This window comes from Tamandua tetradactyla, chromosome 21, assembly GCF_023851605.1.
Source record: "Tamandua tetradactyla isolate mTamTet1 chromosome 21, mTamTet1.pri, whole genome shotgun sequence".
Lineage (NCBI taxonomy): Eukaryota > Metazoa > Chordata > Mammalia > Pilosa > Myrmecophagidae > Tamandua > Tamandua tetradactyla.
Genome location: NC_135347.1, coordinates 16,959,471 through 16,974,823, shown reverse-complemented (window position 1 = coordinate 16,974,823; position 15,353 = coordinate 16,959,471). Strand labels below are relative to the sequence as shown.

Below are 15,353 nucleotides of genomic sequence, written 5' to 3'. Positions count from 1 at the left end.
GCCAGAGACCCAGGTTCGATTCTCAGTGCTTGCCCATGCAAAAAAAAAAAAGAAATGAATTTTAGAATAATCAATGATATTGTCAGTATGAGAGTTAATCCTTTTCATAACTAACAGTAACTCCTACTTGAGACCTCTATATGCCAAGCGCTATGCTAAGAGTTTTATGTATATTATCTGTCATCTTCTAAAAAAGTATGCGAGGTATCTTATCCCTCTTTTTGAATGCTAAAAATGAAGCAAAATTTGGCATATATAATAACCCCAGATATATAATAACCCCAGATTTATCCAACATCAATGAGTAATTTTTACTATTAAGAAAGTCTCTAATATTCAAAATTACAGAATACTGTTTCCTTTTGGAGTGATTTATACAAGATAATATTAAGAGCTACAGTTTTTGAATGCCAGCTAATCTTCACAGAGAAAAACTATTAGGTAAATTCCTCAGTTTTACAAACTGAGAAAACTGAGGCTCATAAAAATCAAATAACTTGCAAGTGTCACACGGCTTCCTCATAAGTGGAGCACCAGAATCTAAACCTAGGACTGGTGAAAGCCCATTTTTCCACAGTTCTATACTGTCTTCCAAAATTCTCATACCTAAAAGTGTGTGTTTACACATTTAGAGTAGAGTTTCTCAACCTTGGCACTATTGGCTGGGTAATTCTTTGTTGTAGGGGAATGTCCTGTGTATTTAAGGTTGTTTAACATTATACCTGACCTCTACCACTAGAAGCACCCCCCTTCTCCCAGTTGTAACAAACAAACATGTCTTCAGATATTGCCTAATATGCCCTGGGGATCCAGATCATCCCTGGTTGAGAACCACCAATTATTTATAGAAATGATGCATTCTTTATATTATAGCCTCTACTAGAACTTTTAAATGATCACAGTTCAGGATAAGTGGATGCTGTTTCCTGTTTCTAATCTGCTTTTAAGTAAATTCTTGGAATTTATTGTCAGAGAATTGTTGCTTACCAGTTGATTAAAATAAAACTTGGATACTAATCCTCACTTTGTTGCTATCTATATGGTCATGACCTTTTCCTTTTTCTGAAAAAATATTTTCACATATATACAGGAGAAAATCATATAATTTTAACAATATTATAACTATAATTTGATGAGAATAAATGATTGCTGAGAACTAATACATAGTAAATAGTAATTGTTGCAAAAGAGTTTTCTATTTATTGATTATAGTTGTAGACATTAAAGAGTTAAAAGAAGTAAAATAAGATTTTAAATTGTATAAAGAACTTAAACACATTTCTCTCTGCATGTATATGTGAGTATGAAATCATTTGAATTTCACTAATCACTTATAATCAATGGATGATCACCGACAGATCCAGACAAACTGGAGTTTAAGTCTGTGAGACCCTACTTTCCCTTTCAACATTATAAACTACTACTACTACTGCTATTTACTCACACAAATTGGCAATGATTATCTAGATTTTGAAATAACACTTATTATTCATACTGGAAAGGTGGTTTTTTGTTTTGTTTGTTTGTTTTGCTTTGTTTTTGTTTTTTAAATGTTATAATAAATATCCCATTCATCACTACATTGGTTTTGTCTTTCGGATATTAAAGTCATAATTTTGTTTCTAAACTCATTTGGCCCACAGGTGGAAATGGTGTATTCATTGTTGTCAATGCTTGGTACTCATGATAAGGATGATATGTCGCGAACTTTGCTAGCTATGTCTAGCTCCCAAGACAGCTGTATATCCATGCGACAGTCTGGATGTCTTCCTCTCCTCATCCAGCTTTTACATGGCAATGACAAAGACTCTGTATTGTTGGGAAATTCCCGGGGCAGTAAAGAGGCTCGGGCCAGGGCCAGTGCAGCACTCCACAACATCATTCACTCACAGCCTGATGACAAGCGAGGCAGGCGTGAAATCCGAGTCCTTCATCTTTTGGAACAGATACGAGCTTACTGTGAAACCTGTTGGGAGTGGCAGGAAGCCCATGAGCAAGGCATGGACCAGGACAAAAATCCAAGTATGTTCTCTGTAGTGTATGTTGTAGTGCATGTTGCAAAGCAAATGTAAGAGTTTTAGAAAAAAAAATTTTTTTAGTTAGTATGTTGTCTTTATGAATAGGAGGAGGGGAGAGTTTATATTAGCCAGCTCCATTGCTAACATATTTTAAAGTTTTAGTCTAAATGGCCCTAGAAAAGTTTAGTTAAGGAAAATGTATATACCATTAAGCAACTGAAGAACAGGAAATCAAGAGTGACTTACAGCGACACAGCATAGTAGATCTAAAAAGAACTTGAGCAATTATATTGCCTATTTCATTTTATAGCTGAAGAAGCTCAGAAAAATGACTTCACATGAGTTTCTTCAGCTATTAGTGACCAAGCCATAATCTTTTACATTTGGTTATCACTCGACTCTGCAGAAAGCTGTTTTATCTGTTATGCTATTTGATCCTCACAGCAGCCTTGTAAGTAGAAAGGAAAGGTATCTCAATTTTACAGATGATGAAACAGGTTCAGAGAGGCTAAAGACTTGCCTTTAGCTTCACAGCTAGTAAGTGGTAGAGCCAGGAACAGTGGCCAGGTCTCTCTTCCAGCCCAGTGCTTTTCCCACCATACCATTCTGCTCCAGGTGATGGACCCCAGTTGCTGGGGGTGATCAACCACCCTGCTTTTTGCTCAGAGAGAGACCCTTGGTCACCAGCTCCTCTCCCTCAGGAGCAGGGAACATAGGAGCTGGGACCCCTGGGGACATAATTAACTTCATTCCTGTAGCAAAGAACCAAAAGCAGTAAGTATATAAGGTAAGGCATTCTTTCACCTGATAACTCAGCCAAGCAAACCAAGTTCATAGACTCAGTACCTTCAGTCAAGCAGTGGACTTAATTGACGTTTTTCTTTATCTTACCTTGACTTTTCACTGGCGTTCTAGGGGATTTCAAAGATAAGTAAGTATACACACACACAAAGGAAATTCGGTTCTGTTGTCTCAGCCTGTTGATTTTGGGAACAAAAGGAGAGAAAATGAGTGCATGGTTTATGTAGGTATAGTAGAAAAGGTTTTGTTTGTTTTTTTTTAACTTTGGTATGAAGGTAATTTTTTTTTTTAACCTAAAAATTTTCAAGAATAAGAAAAAAGCAGAGCTAGTGGTGAAATCATAATCATTGGTTATTGAGAAATTTACAAAAATGTCCTAGGAATGAAGAGAATAAGATGATTCACTGGAAGAGCATTGCCTTTCTGGATTTATGTCTTTGGCTATTTACCCATAATTATGGAATGACCTATATTTTTGTTCTCTTGATATCTGTTCTCAAATAGTGACATAGAATAAATTAGTACAATTATTTCTGGAAAATAGAATGACTTTTTTAAAATTTTATTTCAAATGCGTTTTGAAACCTTGTGCACAATATTAACTAAAGAGAGGTACATTTTCTTGGACACCTTTTTCTTTAAATTTTTGTTTATTATCTAGTATCTCATTATATAATGACCTTTCTCTACTAGGTATCACATTTGTACTCAGCCATATGATTTTGTTTGTTTGTTTGTTTTGTACACAGCCATGTGTTTTTAACCCAGACACATCACAATAGTTTAAATAGAAATTGTAAGCAAAATTAAATAGTTTTATACTAAATTGTTTTATTCACTCATTTAGTCAACAATTTTAAATTACGAGTTATTTGAATCAAATTTAAATATGCAAGGAGCTTATCTAACAGACTTGCTCAAAGGCAGATTAATGGTAAACTTTTTTGTGGAACCAGGTAAATTTTTCTCATATTTTCTGTTCCATCTTGTAGTATTTAATCACGCATTATTTGTTCCACTAAACTACTATTCATAGGGATATATTAGTGACCATTTCATATTTTTAAAGTATAATAAACATCATTACTTTTGAGATAATAAAGGTTACGGATTTTATCCACTTTATTTTTCAGTGCCCGCTCCTGTTGAACATCAGATCTGTCCTGCTGTATGTGTTCTTATGAAACTTTCATTTGATGAAGAGCATAGACATGCAATGAATGAACTTGGTAAGACAAAAATGTTCCGTAATGTCATAGGAAAAATACTGTTTGATTTTTAAATCATAATAGAAATTCTGTATAATAAATGAAGAGTTTTAATCATTGATGATCTAGGATATAAGGCCACTAACGCCTATTATCAGCTGCTTCCACTTTATAGCAAATGATTGTACCCTGGCTTCCAGAGGAGAAAGGGTCCTGAATCACAGAAACTGCCACCCTATTATACACTAACTTGGATTTTCAAAATCTTAGCCAAAGATTGAAAAGATTACTAAATAGCCCACTCCTTGTCCCTGTTGCCAAGGGAAACCCTGTGACAGTTGATGAGTAGGGCAATTTGAATTATTTTGAAATGTGAAACTATGTCATTGTTCCTAGAAATCAGTCATTTCTGATTAGCACCAGTAGGAATTATTAAAACTCTCAATTATTTTCATGGTTATCAAGAGTTTACTGGATTTCCATGAAAAGCAGCATATGGTATGTTTGCTTAATTAGTAAATGTAATTAATTAGATAAAAATATTATTCTCTAATGTAAGTTAGAAACATACTGTAATTTTAAAAGCTCTAACTCTTTTAGGTACATGTTATCCCATACTCTAAATCTTATATAATCTGCATTTATGCCCCCCATTTTTCAGGTAATGGTTTTTCTTTGATTTCTAACATTCATTTTACACATGTCATTTATAAATTGCATCATGTTGACCCATCTCATGTGAACTGGATCTCTCTAACAGTTCCACAAGCAAGAACCATACACTGAGTTCCCATTTTAGTGTAGCCCTTGCTTTTTGTGCTATTTATGTTATATTACATTCCAGCTCCCACTTTGTATTCCTACCACCCTCATCTTGTCATTCATCATTTATCTTAAAAGTGATAACGTCACTTTTTAAGCACAGAAATAGAACAGTCAAAAATGAGTGTTGTCTCCTTCAGAGTCATCACTTTGGGGGAGGCTATGTATTTTGTGCTTTCAGCCCTGCCTTCCAGCCATCCTTTTTCTTCCCACAGGCCCCAGCAGTTGGCCTACTTGATTCTCTTTCTTCCCCGACCTCTTCTGGAACTGAGTATAATTTTATGAGTTCTCCCCTTCATTTGTGAAAATTTTGTTTGTTTTTTAATATTAGTATTAATGGGAAGGGGATAAAAATAATGGTAAACCGGAAAATTAATCCAGTTTAAGATACTGCAAAAGTTTTTCTGTAAATATCACTGTGTTCCAATGGACTATAGACTAGGACTGACACTAATCATCTGAATTTCAAGGTAAAACCTAGACTCAGTATTTGTTCCTCTTCCTTCTTCAGGTAGGAAGGCTACCCGGGGCATTTCATCACAGGAGCTAGGGCAGGGGCTTTCAGGTGAGGAGCAGGATGGGGCCTCTGGGGGTGTGACTGCTGGGGACATAGCTCACAGGGGATTACCTTCTTCTTACTCCTTGCCTACAAATTTGCACTGGGGCAAAAGGAGGATCAAGGTTTATGGATTGGGGGAGTTAGTGTAAGACTACCTAAGGTATCTTGCAGTAAGAGATTAAGAAGAAAGAAGTCTCAGAGGTGAAGGGAAATTCCTAAACCAGGTCAACTGGGACTGTCATTTGTACATATATAAAGATTATACATAAATAAGGGTCATTTAATTCTGCACCTACTAGCATTGTAAGTTTTAGGCTATAATATCAGTGATTTATATTTATTCCTAATTCTTTCTCAAACTGTACTAGGTGCTAGATATAAAAATGAGTAAGACATGGTTCTGACTTTTCAAGAAACTCTTGGTCTGTTCTACAAACCAGATCATAATGATCACCAGAGGCACTTGTCAAAGCATATAGATTCCCTTACCCCATACCAGGCTGAATCTCCACGGGAGGGCCGGGGAATTGCATTTAACAAGTGGCAGAGGTGATTCTCGTGATCAGGAAATTTTGTGAAAACTAATCTAGAGAATATTAATGTTTATTTTAGAATGGGGCATTTCATGCCCATGGTAACCATCTAAAACAAGTAAAACAAAAATAATGTACTTTAAAAATAAATGAATCTCTTTAATGCCTTTTTTGATAGTCTAAATTTTCTTGACTGTCACCTGAGGCAGTTGGTTTTCTGCTATCTGTAAGACTATGAGATGCTTTTTTTGACTATTTGGTCCATTCAGACCACTATTTTCTAATATAAGGACAAAGAAAAATGTGGAAGAACATGCTCCTTATTTTTGCATTACCTTGAAACGTCCTAATTTTTCTTAAAACAACCTATTTTTTATTGTCAGTCATTAGTTAATATCATATGTTTGTGAATCCATTTGTAGTTTTACACTCTAAATTATATTGTTTGCCTTAAAATTCAATGAAATCTTTTTTTTATATATGCTTGAAATCTTAAAGGGCTCCCTCTTTTATCTGATATTCCAAATTTTATTGAAGGTTCTTTTCCCTTGGCCATGTTCTTCATGATTTTATTGACATTTACCATATCCTTCTTTAATCTTTGTTTTCAAAATCAAGTCCTAAAATGTTTTAGCTTATCCACATAATAGTACTCAACTCTTTGATCATTTAGTGCCTTTTGGGGACCTTCTCTAGATACATTTTATCTTTCTTAAGAAAATATCCCAGACATCACTATACCAGGCAGGGTTTATGCAGGTACAAAGCATAATAGTTTTGTTTTGATCTTGACACTCTGCTTTATAATGCCCAAAATTTTGGTTGTCTCATCACTATACTGGGCCATTGTCGTTAGGTCTACACTGATTCCCAGGTCACTTTGTGGGTCAGAATTCTCAGTTCTTTCACTGGCTCCTTCTCCTTTATCTGTTAAATGATGGAATTCCTTGAAGCTCTGCCCTAGGAGCTCTTTTCCTCCTCTCCCTAGACAATATTATCTACTTCCATGGCTTCAGTTACATTGTTTTTCACATTTCCGTTTCAATCCCAGTTTTCCCTCCTGAGTTTTTTGTTTTTTGTTTTTCATGGACAGGCATCAGGAATCGAACCTGGGTCTCTGGCATGGCAGGCAAGAACTCTGCCTGCTGAGCCACCGTGGCCCGCCCCCCTCCTGAGTTTTAAATATATTGTCAAACTACTTCCCCTGACATCTTCACATAAAAGGGTTTTTAGACACTTCTAACTAACCTGTCTAAGCTGAGTATATCTTCTCTATTACCAAATTTCTTTCTCTTCCAGGGTTCCTTTTTTTTTTTTTTTTTCCGGAAAATGGGATCCCAGTCAATCAGTGTGCTCAAGCCAGAATCTTAGAAGTTACCCATGATTCCATCCTTGTCTGCCATATCTAATAACTGAGTGCTTTAATTCTACTTCTTAAATATTTCTTAAATCACTGCTCTTCTTTTCCTCCCAGTCCGAGTCACCATTATCTCTTCTATTCTGAGTATTTTGTCTTTCTTATCTCTCCTCACTTCTAATCATAATCTGCTCTGCCCATTTGCAATCTTAGTAGCTTATTTAGAATATTTAATTATTCCTTCTCCTGCCTAAAATCCCTTAACATGGCATAAAACCTCTTGCATGACCTGGCCCCAACCCATTTCTGTACCCTTGTCTTGCGGTCCTCTCCTTGTTGCTATCCTTACTCTTCAAGCACTTCGTGTTTTTTTCAGGCCCAGAGAGAGGCCCTTTTTTCTCTGCCCGAAAATGCTTCTTTATCATTCCTGCCCTGCCCCTTATAGATATTCATTCATTGTTTAAGTCTCAACTTAAACATTATTTCCTCAGGCTTTTTCGTGATCCCACAAACTAGGTAAAGTGCACCTTGGGTTGCCCTTTGCTTCAGTACACTCCATCACACTTAAATTAGTTGGTTAATGTCTTACTATCGTCTAATCTACAAGCTCCATAAGAAGTAACCATATTTTGTTCACTGACCATATACGGATGGGTGATGAATGAAAATCTTCTAAATAGGATTTGTATTTCCCTAACCAAATTAATTTTCACTTATCCACACGCAGAGTCATCTGTCATTTCCACTAGTAACATAGCCTTACAAAAATCTTCCTACCATTAAATCTCTTGGCATGGAATTTATGTCCCAAGATACAACTTTGTTTCATTTGCAAACTTACTGATTCTTCTTATAAAATTAAGTGTACTGTTCTCTTTCTAATTAATGACCTGTTTAGATATACACTGTCCAAGAATTACCTATTTATAGTTATCCTTTTTTTTTTCTCTTAGCCCCTTCTCTGTGACAAAACAGTATCCCAGCCCCATGATGATTAAATGTTTCGAATAGCCTCCATGTGCATTTTTGTATTTCTTTTTGTTCACTGCCTCACCATTTTGCTTTGCCTTTTTTCTTTTCCCTTTATGTCTTTACCTTACCTTTCCCCTTGTTTACCTCCTTACCTTCCTAGTGTCGATCACTGTGGGCATTGTTGAGCATACCCACTGGTGGGAATCAAAAGGAGAGAAAACATTAACCACTAGGGTTACTGTTCTTTGATACTAGTCAGTATCAAAGAAAACTGTGGAAAAAAAATGTCGTTTTATAGAGCTTAGTAAATAAGTTGAATTGGTAATTATTTTTCACAAAAGGAAAATAATGCTTTGCTTCATGCACAGTTTCATATAAAAGTTTCACTATCCCTAAAGGTAATTATTTGGCAATATTTTTAAAATATTAAACTAATTAGGTCACAGCATGTGACCATGTGACAATGAAGAGTATCTGTAAAGTCCTAGTAATAGTTATCTTTTTATGCTTATGTTCAGGAATATCTAGTGTTAGCCTTAGAAAATAGCCTTCTTTATTGTTGGCATGGTACAGTGTACATGCTCTACATAGATAGTGATCCTCATTTCACTCAATAAGGCAAGAAGCTGGAGGGTGGAGAAACTGGCAGAAAATTAAGTAATTGTTAATTGTATTTTACAAATATATTATACAAAAGTTCTTTGTAATAATTTCTGTGGCTTGCAATTCTTGAGGCACATTTTAAACCATATATTTTCATTCTTTGAGATTTTTTTCCTGATATCTGAGATACCAGCTTCATACCAGTTTGTTTTATTTTAGATTATTGTCTTTTTCCTCTTGCCCTTTTTAAATTAGGGGGACTACAGGCCATTGCAGAATTATTGCAAGTGGACTGTGAAATGTATGGGCTTACTAATGACCACTACAGTATTACATTAAGACGATATGCTGGCATGGCTTTGACAAACTTGACTTTCGGAGATGTAGCCAACAAGGTATGTTTTTATGAGATCCATTTCTTAAGATATCAGGTATGAATTAATTTACTTTCATGTATACTACTTTTTCCTGATTTTCTGTCAGTCCGTATTAAGCACTAACTAATAACAACCTATGCTTCATATTCCACTTCTTATCCTTACTTGTTTGGTTGCCTTATGCTAAACAAAGGTAAAAGCACTTCATCATATGGAACACAGTATTGACTTTGTCTTACATAATCACATTAAAAAAAATTCTTCTTAGGAAAGAGAGCTGAAGTCTGAAAATCCTGATGACCAAGGCAAGTATTATCACTTACTGGTTCTTCCAAAATTTAAAAAAAAAACCTTCCTTCAAAAACCTTTGCTTTAATTCTTATTTATTCACTTTATTTTTCCATTTTGGTAAGGGAAGAACTGATAGCAAAGGATTGAGAGAGTATTTGTCTTTCGTTTATATAATGTTTCTAGATTTTTATGGGTAAAATATTAGTTATCATTACAATGAGACCGTTAAAAACTGGATTGGAAATGCTGTTGCCAAAAAATAGGTTGCTCCTTTGATGACCCCTGCTCCATATCTAATTTACAGGCTACGCTATGCTCTATGAAAGGCTGCATGAGAGCGCTTGTGGCCCAATTAAAATCTGAAAGTGAAGACTTACAGCAGGTACTACTTCGCATTTCAGTTGTTTTTCTTGGAGATCAGTAGGTTAATGTCCTGATTTATTAATTTAAGCTGTGACTCGTTATTTAGGATCTCATGTTTGAATTATATTACCTTACCACCAGAATAAAGGAAAATACTTATATTGTAGAAATTCCTTTTTGACACCACACTAGCATTTAGGAGAAATTTCTTTATTAATGTATTTCCTTTCTTACTTCAAGCATTTAAACATAAGCAACTAGTATAAATATTTGAGATATAAATTATTCTGCAATTATTCATTTGTAGGTTATTGCAAGTGTTTTAAGGAATTTGTCTTGGCGAGCAGATGTAAATAGTAAAAAGACATTGCGTGAAGTTGGAAGTGTAAAAGCGTTGATGGAATGTGCTTTGGAAGTTAAAAAGGTACCTTTGAAAGCATTTAATAATGATTTCTTGTTTGGATGCCTTTTTTTGCTGTTCTCTCCCACTGCTGTAATGCTTTAATTCTGACCTGCTCATCTTACCACTCCTTAGTCTTAAAGTACTCCAGAATCTGAAGTATTGTGCTGAGAAGGATTGCATAGTATGGCTTAGTGTAATTCAGTGTTTCTCAGCTTAGCACTGTTAACATTTGGGACTGGATAATTCTTTGTTATGGTGGGCTGACCTGTGCTTTATAGGATGTTTAGCAGCATCCCAGGCCTCTGCTCACTAGTTATCAGTGTATTCCCTCCCCCTGCCACCAGTTGTGACAATCAAAAATCTCTCTCAGTATTGACAAATGGCCCCCAGTTGAGAATGACTGATGCTAACACTCATACAAATTTCGGTCCCCAAAGGCCTCAGATTTTGATGGTAAACTTAGCAAGATGTAATCAGACCCATGAGTGAGGAATCTCTCAACTAATAATTTATTTACCAAAGGAAATAGTTCTAAATGGAATATCTGCTTCAGAAACTAAGCTATTTTTTTTTTCAAGTAAATTTGAAATCTGAAGGGAACCAAGAAAGTCTTCGTGGCTAGTCTGGACTTCCTTTCACCCAGCCAGTCCTCAGCCTATACTTTTTTCTTCAAAACTTTCCTTTTCAGATAAAGCAGAGTTTTGTTTTTGCTTGTTTATTTATGTACTTTTTGCAAATCATTTTTTACCTGGAAAACCCAAGAAAATCAACAGAAAAATTATTAGAAATTTCAAGAAAAAGTATTCAACAAAGCGACTAAATGTAAACATAATATTCAAATATACTTACAGTCTACATAAAAATAACTTTTAAAAAGTATTGAATAGGCTGCAAACTTGTCCAGACACTTCAAAAAAGAAGATATATGAATGGCTAATAAGCACATGAAAAGATACTCAGTACCATTAATCATCAGGGAAATACAAAAACTACAATGAGATACCATTACACATATTATATTGATTAAAATTTTAAAGTTTCAGTGTTTGCAAGAATGTAGAACAACTAGAATTCTCATACATGGCCAGTGGGAATGTCATATGGAAGGCAATTTTTTAAACCTTCCATATGACTAAGCCATTCTACTCCAAATTATTTACCCCAAGAGGAACAAAACCATATGTACTCACAAAGACACACATGTATTCACAGCAGCTTTTATTCGTAATAGCCAAAAACCAGAAACAACTCTAATATCCATCAATAGGTGAAGGGTTAAACAAATTGTGAAACAATGGAATACTACTCATCTAATAAAAGAGAATAAACTATTGATACTTGCAACAACCTATTGTGGCAGAAAACAGATTAGTGGTTGTATGGAGTTGGGTATGGAATAAGGGGTGGATTATAGGAAATACCAAGAAACTTTTGTAGGTGATGGCAGTATTATCTTGATTGGGGCAATGGTTTCATGAGTATATGCGTCCATCAGAACTGATCAGATTGTACACTCGAAATATGTGCAATTCTTCAATTATATCTAAATCAAGTTGTACAAAAAAAGTAAAACCATGCACACTTAAAGATTCCTTAGCTAATCAACCATGTATATTTTAAGAAAATTTAATGTGCCTGAACAAGAACTTTTACTGCTGTTGAAGAATTTTTACTTTATTATCTCTCAAGGACTTCAGAGATCAACATACAAACTAACTGCTAATAAATTAACTGCTACAAACTAAGATAGCTAGATTAAAACACACACAATAGAAACAGAAAAGAAGACCATGATAAATGCAAGGACATTTCCTGTTCTTAAAAAGAAAGAATGGTATATTAAAAAGATTTCTCCTTAAATTCATCTTTACATTTTTCATGCAAGCCCAATCTTAGAATACCCAGCCCATCAGAAGTTATTTATATCCAATTCTGATTTGGGCCTGCAAATGAGCAATATTAGAACTTAATGTTCCCTCTTTTTCTACATTCAGTAAGCAGTCATTTGAACATTTTCTTTTCTCTTTTAATTCTCCATCTCTCCCTTTTCAACTTCATTTACTGCTAATGACCAAGTGAATTCAGACTACCTTTCATATTCCCCATGTACTGCACCACTTTAACCTCTTGCAGCTGGCTCCTAACTCGTCTGCACAAAAGAGAGCCTTTCCTTTACCTGTACCCTGTGCACCAAGTTTTACTGTTTACTCAAAGCTGTTAGTCCCTAACTCGTTTCCTACATCTTTACTGGGGCCTTCTTTTTAATGTTCCATCTATCTAAAATTTTAGAAGCCCAGTATTTTGAAGATGAAAAAAAATTACCTATTCTGTCTGCTAACTACTGCAATATTTCTCTTTTTCCTGTAACAACCAAAGCTCTGAACAAGCACTTGTACCATTTCTTAATTGGTTATACCTTCCTCAGTCCCTTTGAATTTTGTTTCTGACATAACCCTCTCTTTGGTCATAAAATCTAGATGTGTAGATTTACTTTGGTTTTTCTTTTTTAGCTTCATTTGTATTTGATAGTTTTTGATCACTTACTTTATTACTTCTCCTTTGGCTTTTACTAACTAGCCCTAGCTTCTAACATTTCTTATTGTCCTCTGTAATTGTAACTTTAAACCTTCTTTGAAACATGACCCTTGGCCCTCTACTCAAAGAGCAACTTCTGTTTTCCCATCTAAACCTGCTCATAGATGGTTTCATTCATTTAGTTTTCTGATAAAGGGAATATAGTCATAGCTACTTATTGGGTTAGGCCCAAAATATTTGCTGTGGATTAAAGATGTTCCTTTACCTCTCTGACCTGAGTTCCCAGAATGGAATTCAAGTCAGAGTTCCCTGTTTCTCAGAATGGACACTGTTCTCCTCTGCATCCTCTTTCATTTCATCAAGGCATCACCTTGCTGATGCCCACTTCCATGCCTTTCTTCATTCGACTTCCCCACTGGGAGTGACTATCTTCACTCCTCTCTGAACATACAAGTCTTATACTTCTACAGAGCTGTTCTTCTCCATGAAATATTTGATAAATATTTGATTAAATTCAAAGACTGCAATAATCTTTCCTTTAGAGCACTTTGTTTCTTGTATGTTTTATCTTTTTTACCCCAAAGTAAATAAATTGTTAGCACCATCAAAGCAGACATTAGCTTGCTGTTTGTGTCCTCTGGAGTACCTCTAATTGTGATAGGCACAGAGTAGATTTCTAATGAATATTTGCCTCTTGATTGATAAATATATAACAAGAAAGACTGATATCAAGATCATGGTACATCCTGACCAAATATCATTAACAGTGTACTCAGAGTGTTTATATGGCAATTAAAGTTTGACAGTTTATACTGTGACATTGTATCTTAAGGAGTTCTATTCTTTATAATTACTTTGTCTCTCTGGGAGCATAAAGAAATTGGAGTTTTTCCTGCATCCTTTTTCCTTTAAATAAGGTTATGTTGTTACTTTTGGCACATATAGAAATATATATTGTGCATGTGTTTTATACAAACAGAATATTGTAACTACTGTTCTGTAACTGGCTTTTATCATTTAACATAAACTCCTCATATTTTTTCATATTGGCATATGAAGGTTTATTCCTAGTTTCTGTTATCCTGAAAAATGTTATCTTTTCATAATATGTGTCAGTTCCATTTCATATTCTAATAAGACCTCTTTTGAGATATATGTGTATCATCTAATCACAGTGAAATTCATAAAGGTCATTAGTTTAATATTGTGTTCTGCTTTTTTTTATAGTGATATCACTGACTTACATTCCATTTGGTATTTTATAAAAGTTTTTCTAAATGGAGAGTTTTAATACTTTATCAGTGAAGGGTGGGCTCTAGGGGAGATGAGAGTGTAATTTTTATTCAGTAGAAGTAAAGATAGAAGTTACGAGAGACAAATTCCAATTCTAATTAGATAATATATATTCTGTTTCTTAATAGGAATCAACCCTCAAAAGCGTATTGAGTGCCTTATGGAATTTGTCAGCACACTGCACTGAGAATAAAGCTGATATATGTACTGTAGATGGTGCACTTGCATTTTTGGTTGGCACTCTGACTTACCGGAGCCAGACAAATACTTTAGCCATTATTGAAAGTGGAGGTGGGATATTACGGAATGTGTCCAGCTTGATAGCCACAAATGAGGACCACAGGTATATGCAGAGTTTTATACTATTTTTAAATGAATTAGTATAGAATTCATACCCTCAAAAAGACCTCATTGTAAGCAATGCTTTGTCTAATTATACAATTATGGTAAAAAGATAACTATATTAACTCCTAATTCAACTCATTTGTCTATTTATTCTAATAAATAAGAGTTCATAGTATAAGGGCATCTAGAAATAAACAAGTTGAAGGAAAAGCCCATATGTAGAAGAAAATATAAAAGTCATAAATAATAGGACAAAATCCCTTCCTACTTGTTAGTATGGCATAAAGGAATATGAGGCTTATTTTTTAAATCTATGGTTATGATCCATAAAGCATAAAGATTCAAATTTTTTTCTAATTGTGTCTTAACATCAGTAATCATCACAGCCATTCATCTAGGCTCCTGGAGCTGTGAACCTTAAGAAAGCATCCCAGGTACAGGACACATTCTCAGAATTTGAGCTGTGTTTAATGTCAGTAAAAATATGGGTATCTTCCGCAGCATATTCATTTTTTAATTCATCCAGAATTTTTCTGCTGTCATTTTCAAAAAGACTATTAGGTACTTCTAGTAAAAAAAAAAACCTATAAAGAATGTAAATATCTTTTTCTTTAAGTTTTTGATATACAAACTAAAAGCCTTATAGCCCTTTCTGCTATACAAAGAAGACTCCTTAAACTCAGGAAGCACTGCTAAGAGAAGACCACTTGTTAAACCTTCTTTTGTACCCTTGCCAGTCAGTTTAAAACCCACTGAAGTTGAATGTGCTGTCATTAGACTTCAATTTGCTGTCCATTTAAACAGCTATAATTCTTTCAAGTCCCGGAGTTCATTATGTGATTTCCAACCCTTGTTTTTACAGTGTCCTTTAAA

At 34.7% G+C, this 15,353-nt stretch overlaps 1 protein-coding gene and 1 long non-coding RNA gene across 25 annotated transcripts in view; one reads left to right on the top strand and one right to left on the bottom strand.

Annotated features, from left to right (window-relative positions):
• LOC143665501 (uncharacterized) overlaps positions 1–15,353 on the bottom strand; it is a 79,207-nt gene that overhangs the window by 35,070 nt on the left and 28,784 nt on the right. The window contains exon 2 of the long non-coding RNA XR_013167020.1: positions 2,910–2,995. This is a non-coding gene — a long non-coding RNA (uncharacterized LOC143665501). The remainder of the gene's footprint in view (positions 1–2,909; positions 2,996–15,353) is intronic.
• Positions 1–15,353, top strand: part of APC (APC regulator of Wnt signaling pathway) — a 220,943-nt gene that overhangs the window by 198,010 nt on the left and 7,580 nt on the right. For 16 of the 24 annotated variants that reach the window (XM_077138943.1, XM_077138944.1, XM_077138949.1 and 13 more), the window contains 7 exons: positions 1,644–2,022; positions 3,953–4,048; positions 5,361–5,414; positions 9,129–9,268; positions 9,846–9,923; positions 10,212–10,328; positions 14,264–14,478. In XM_077138943.1, coding sequence (XP_076995058.1) covers positions 1,644–2,022; positions 3,953–4,048; positions 5,361–5,414; positions 9,129–9,268; positions 9,846–9,923; positions 10,212–10,328; positions 14,264–14,478 — 1,079 coding nt within the window. The remainder of the gene's footprint in view (positions 1–1,643; positions 2,023–3,952; positions 4,049–5,360; positions 5,415–9,128; positions 9,269–9,845; positions 9,924–10,211; positions 10,329–14,263; positions 14,479–15,353) is intronic. The other 8 variants (XM_077138965.1, XM_077138966.1, XM_077138967.1 and 5 more) reach the window with 3 other exon arrangements.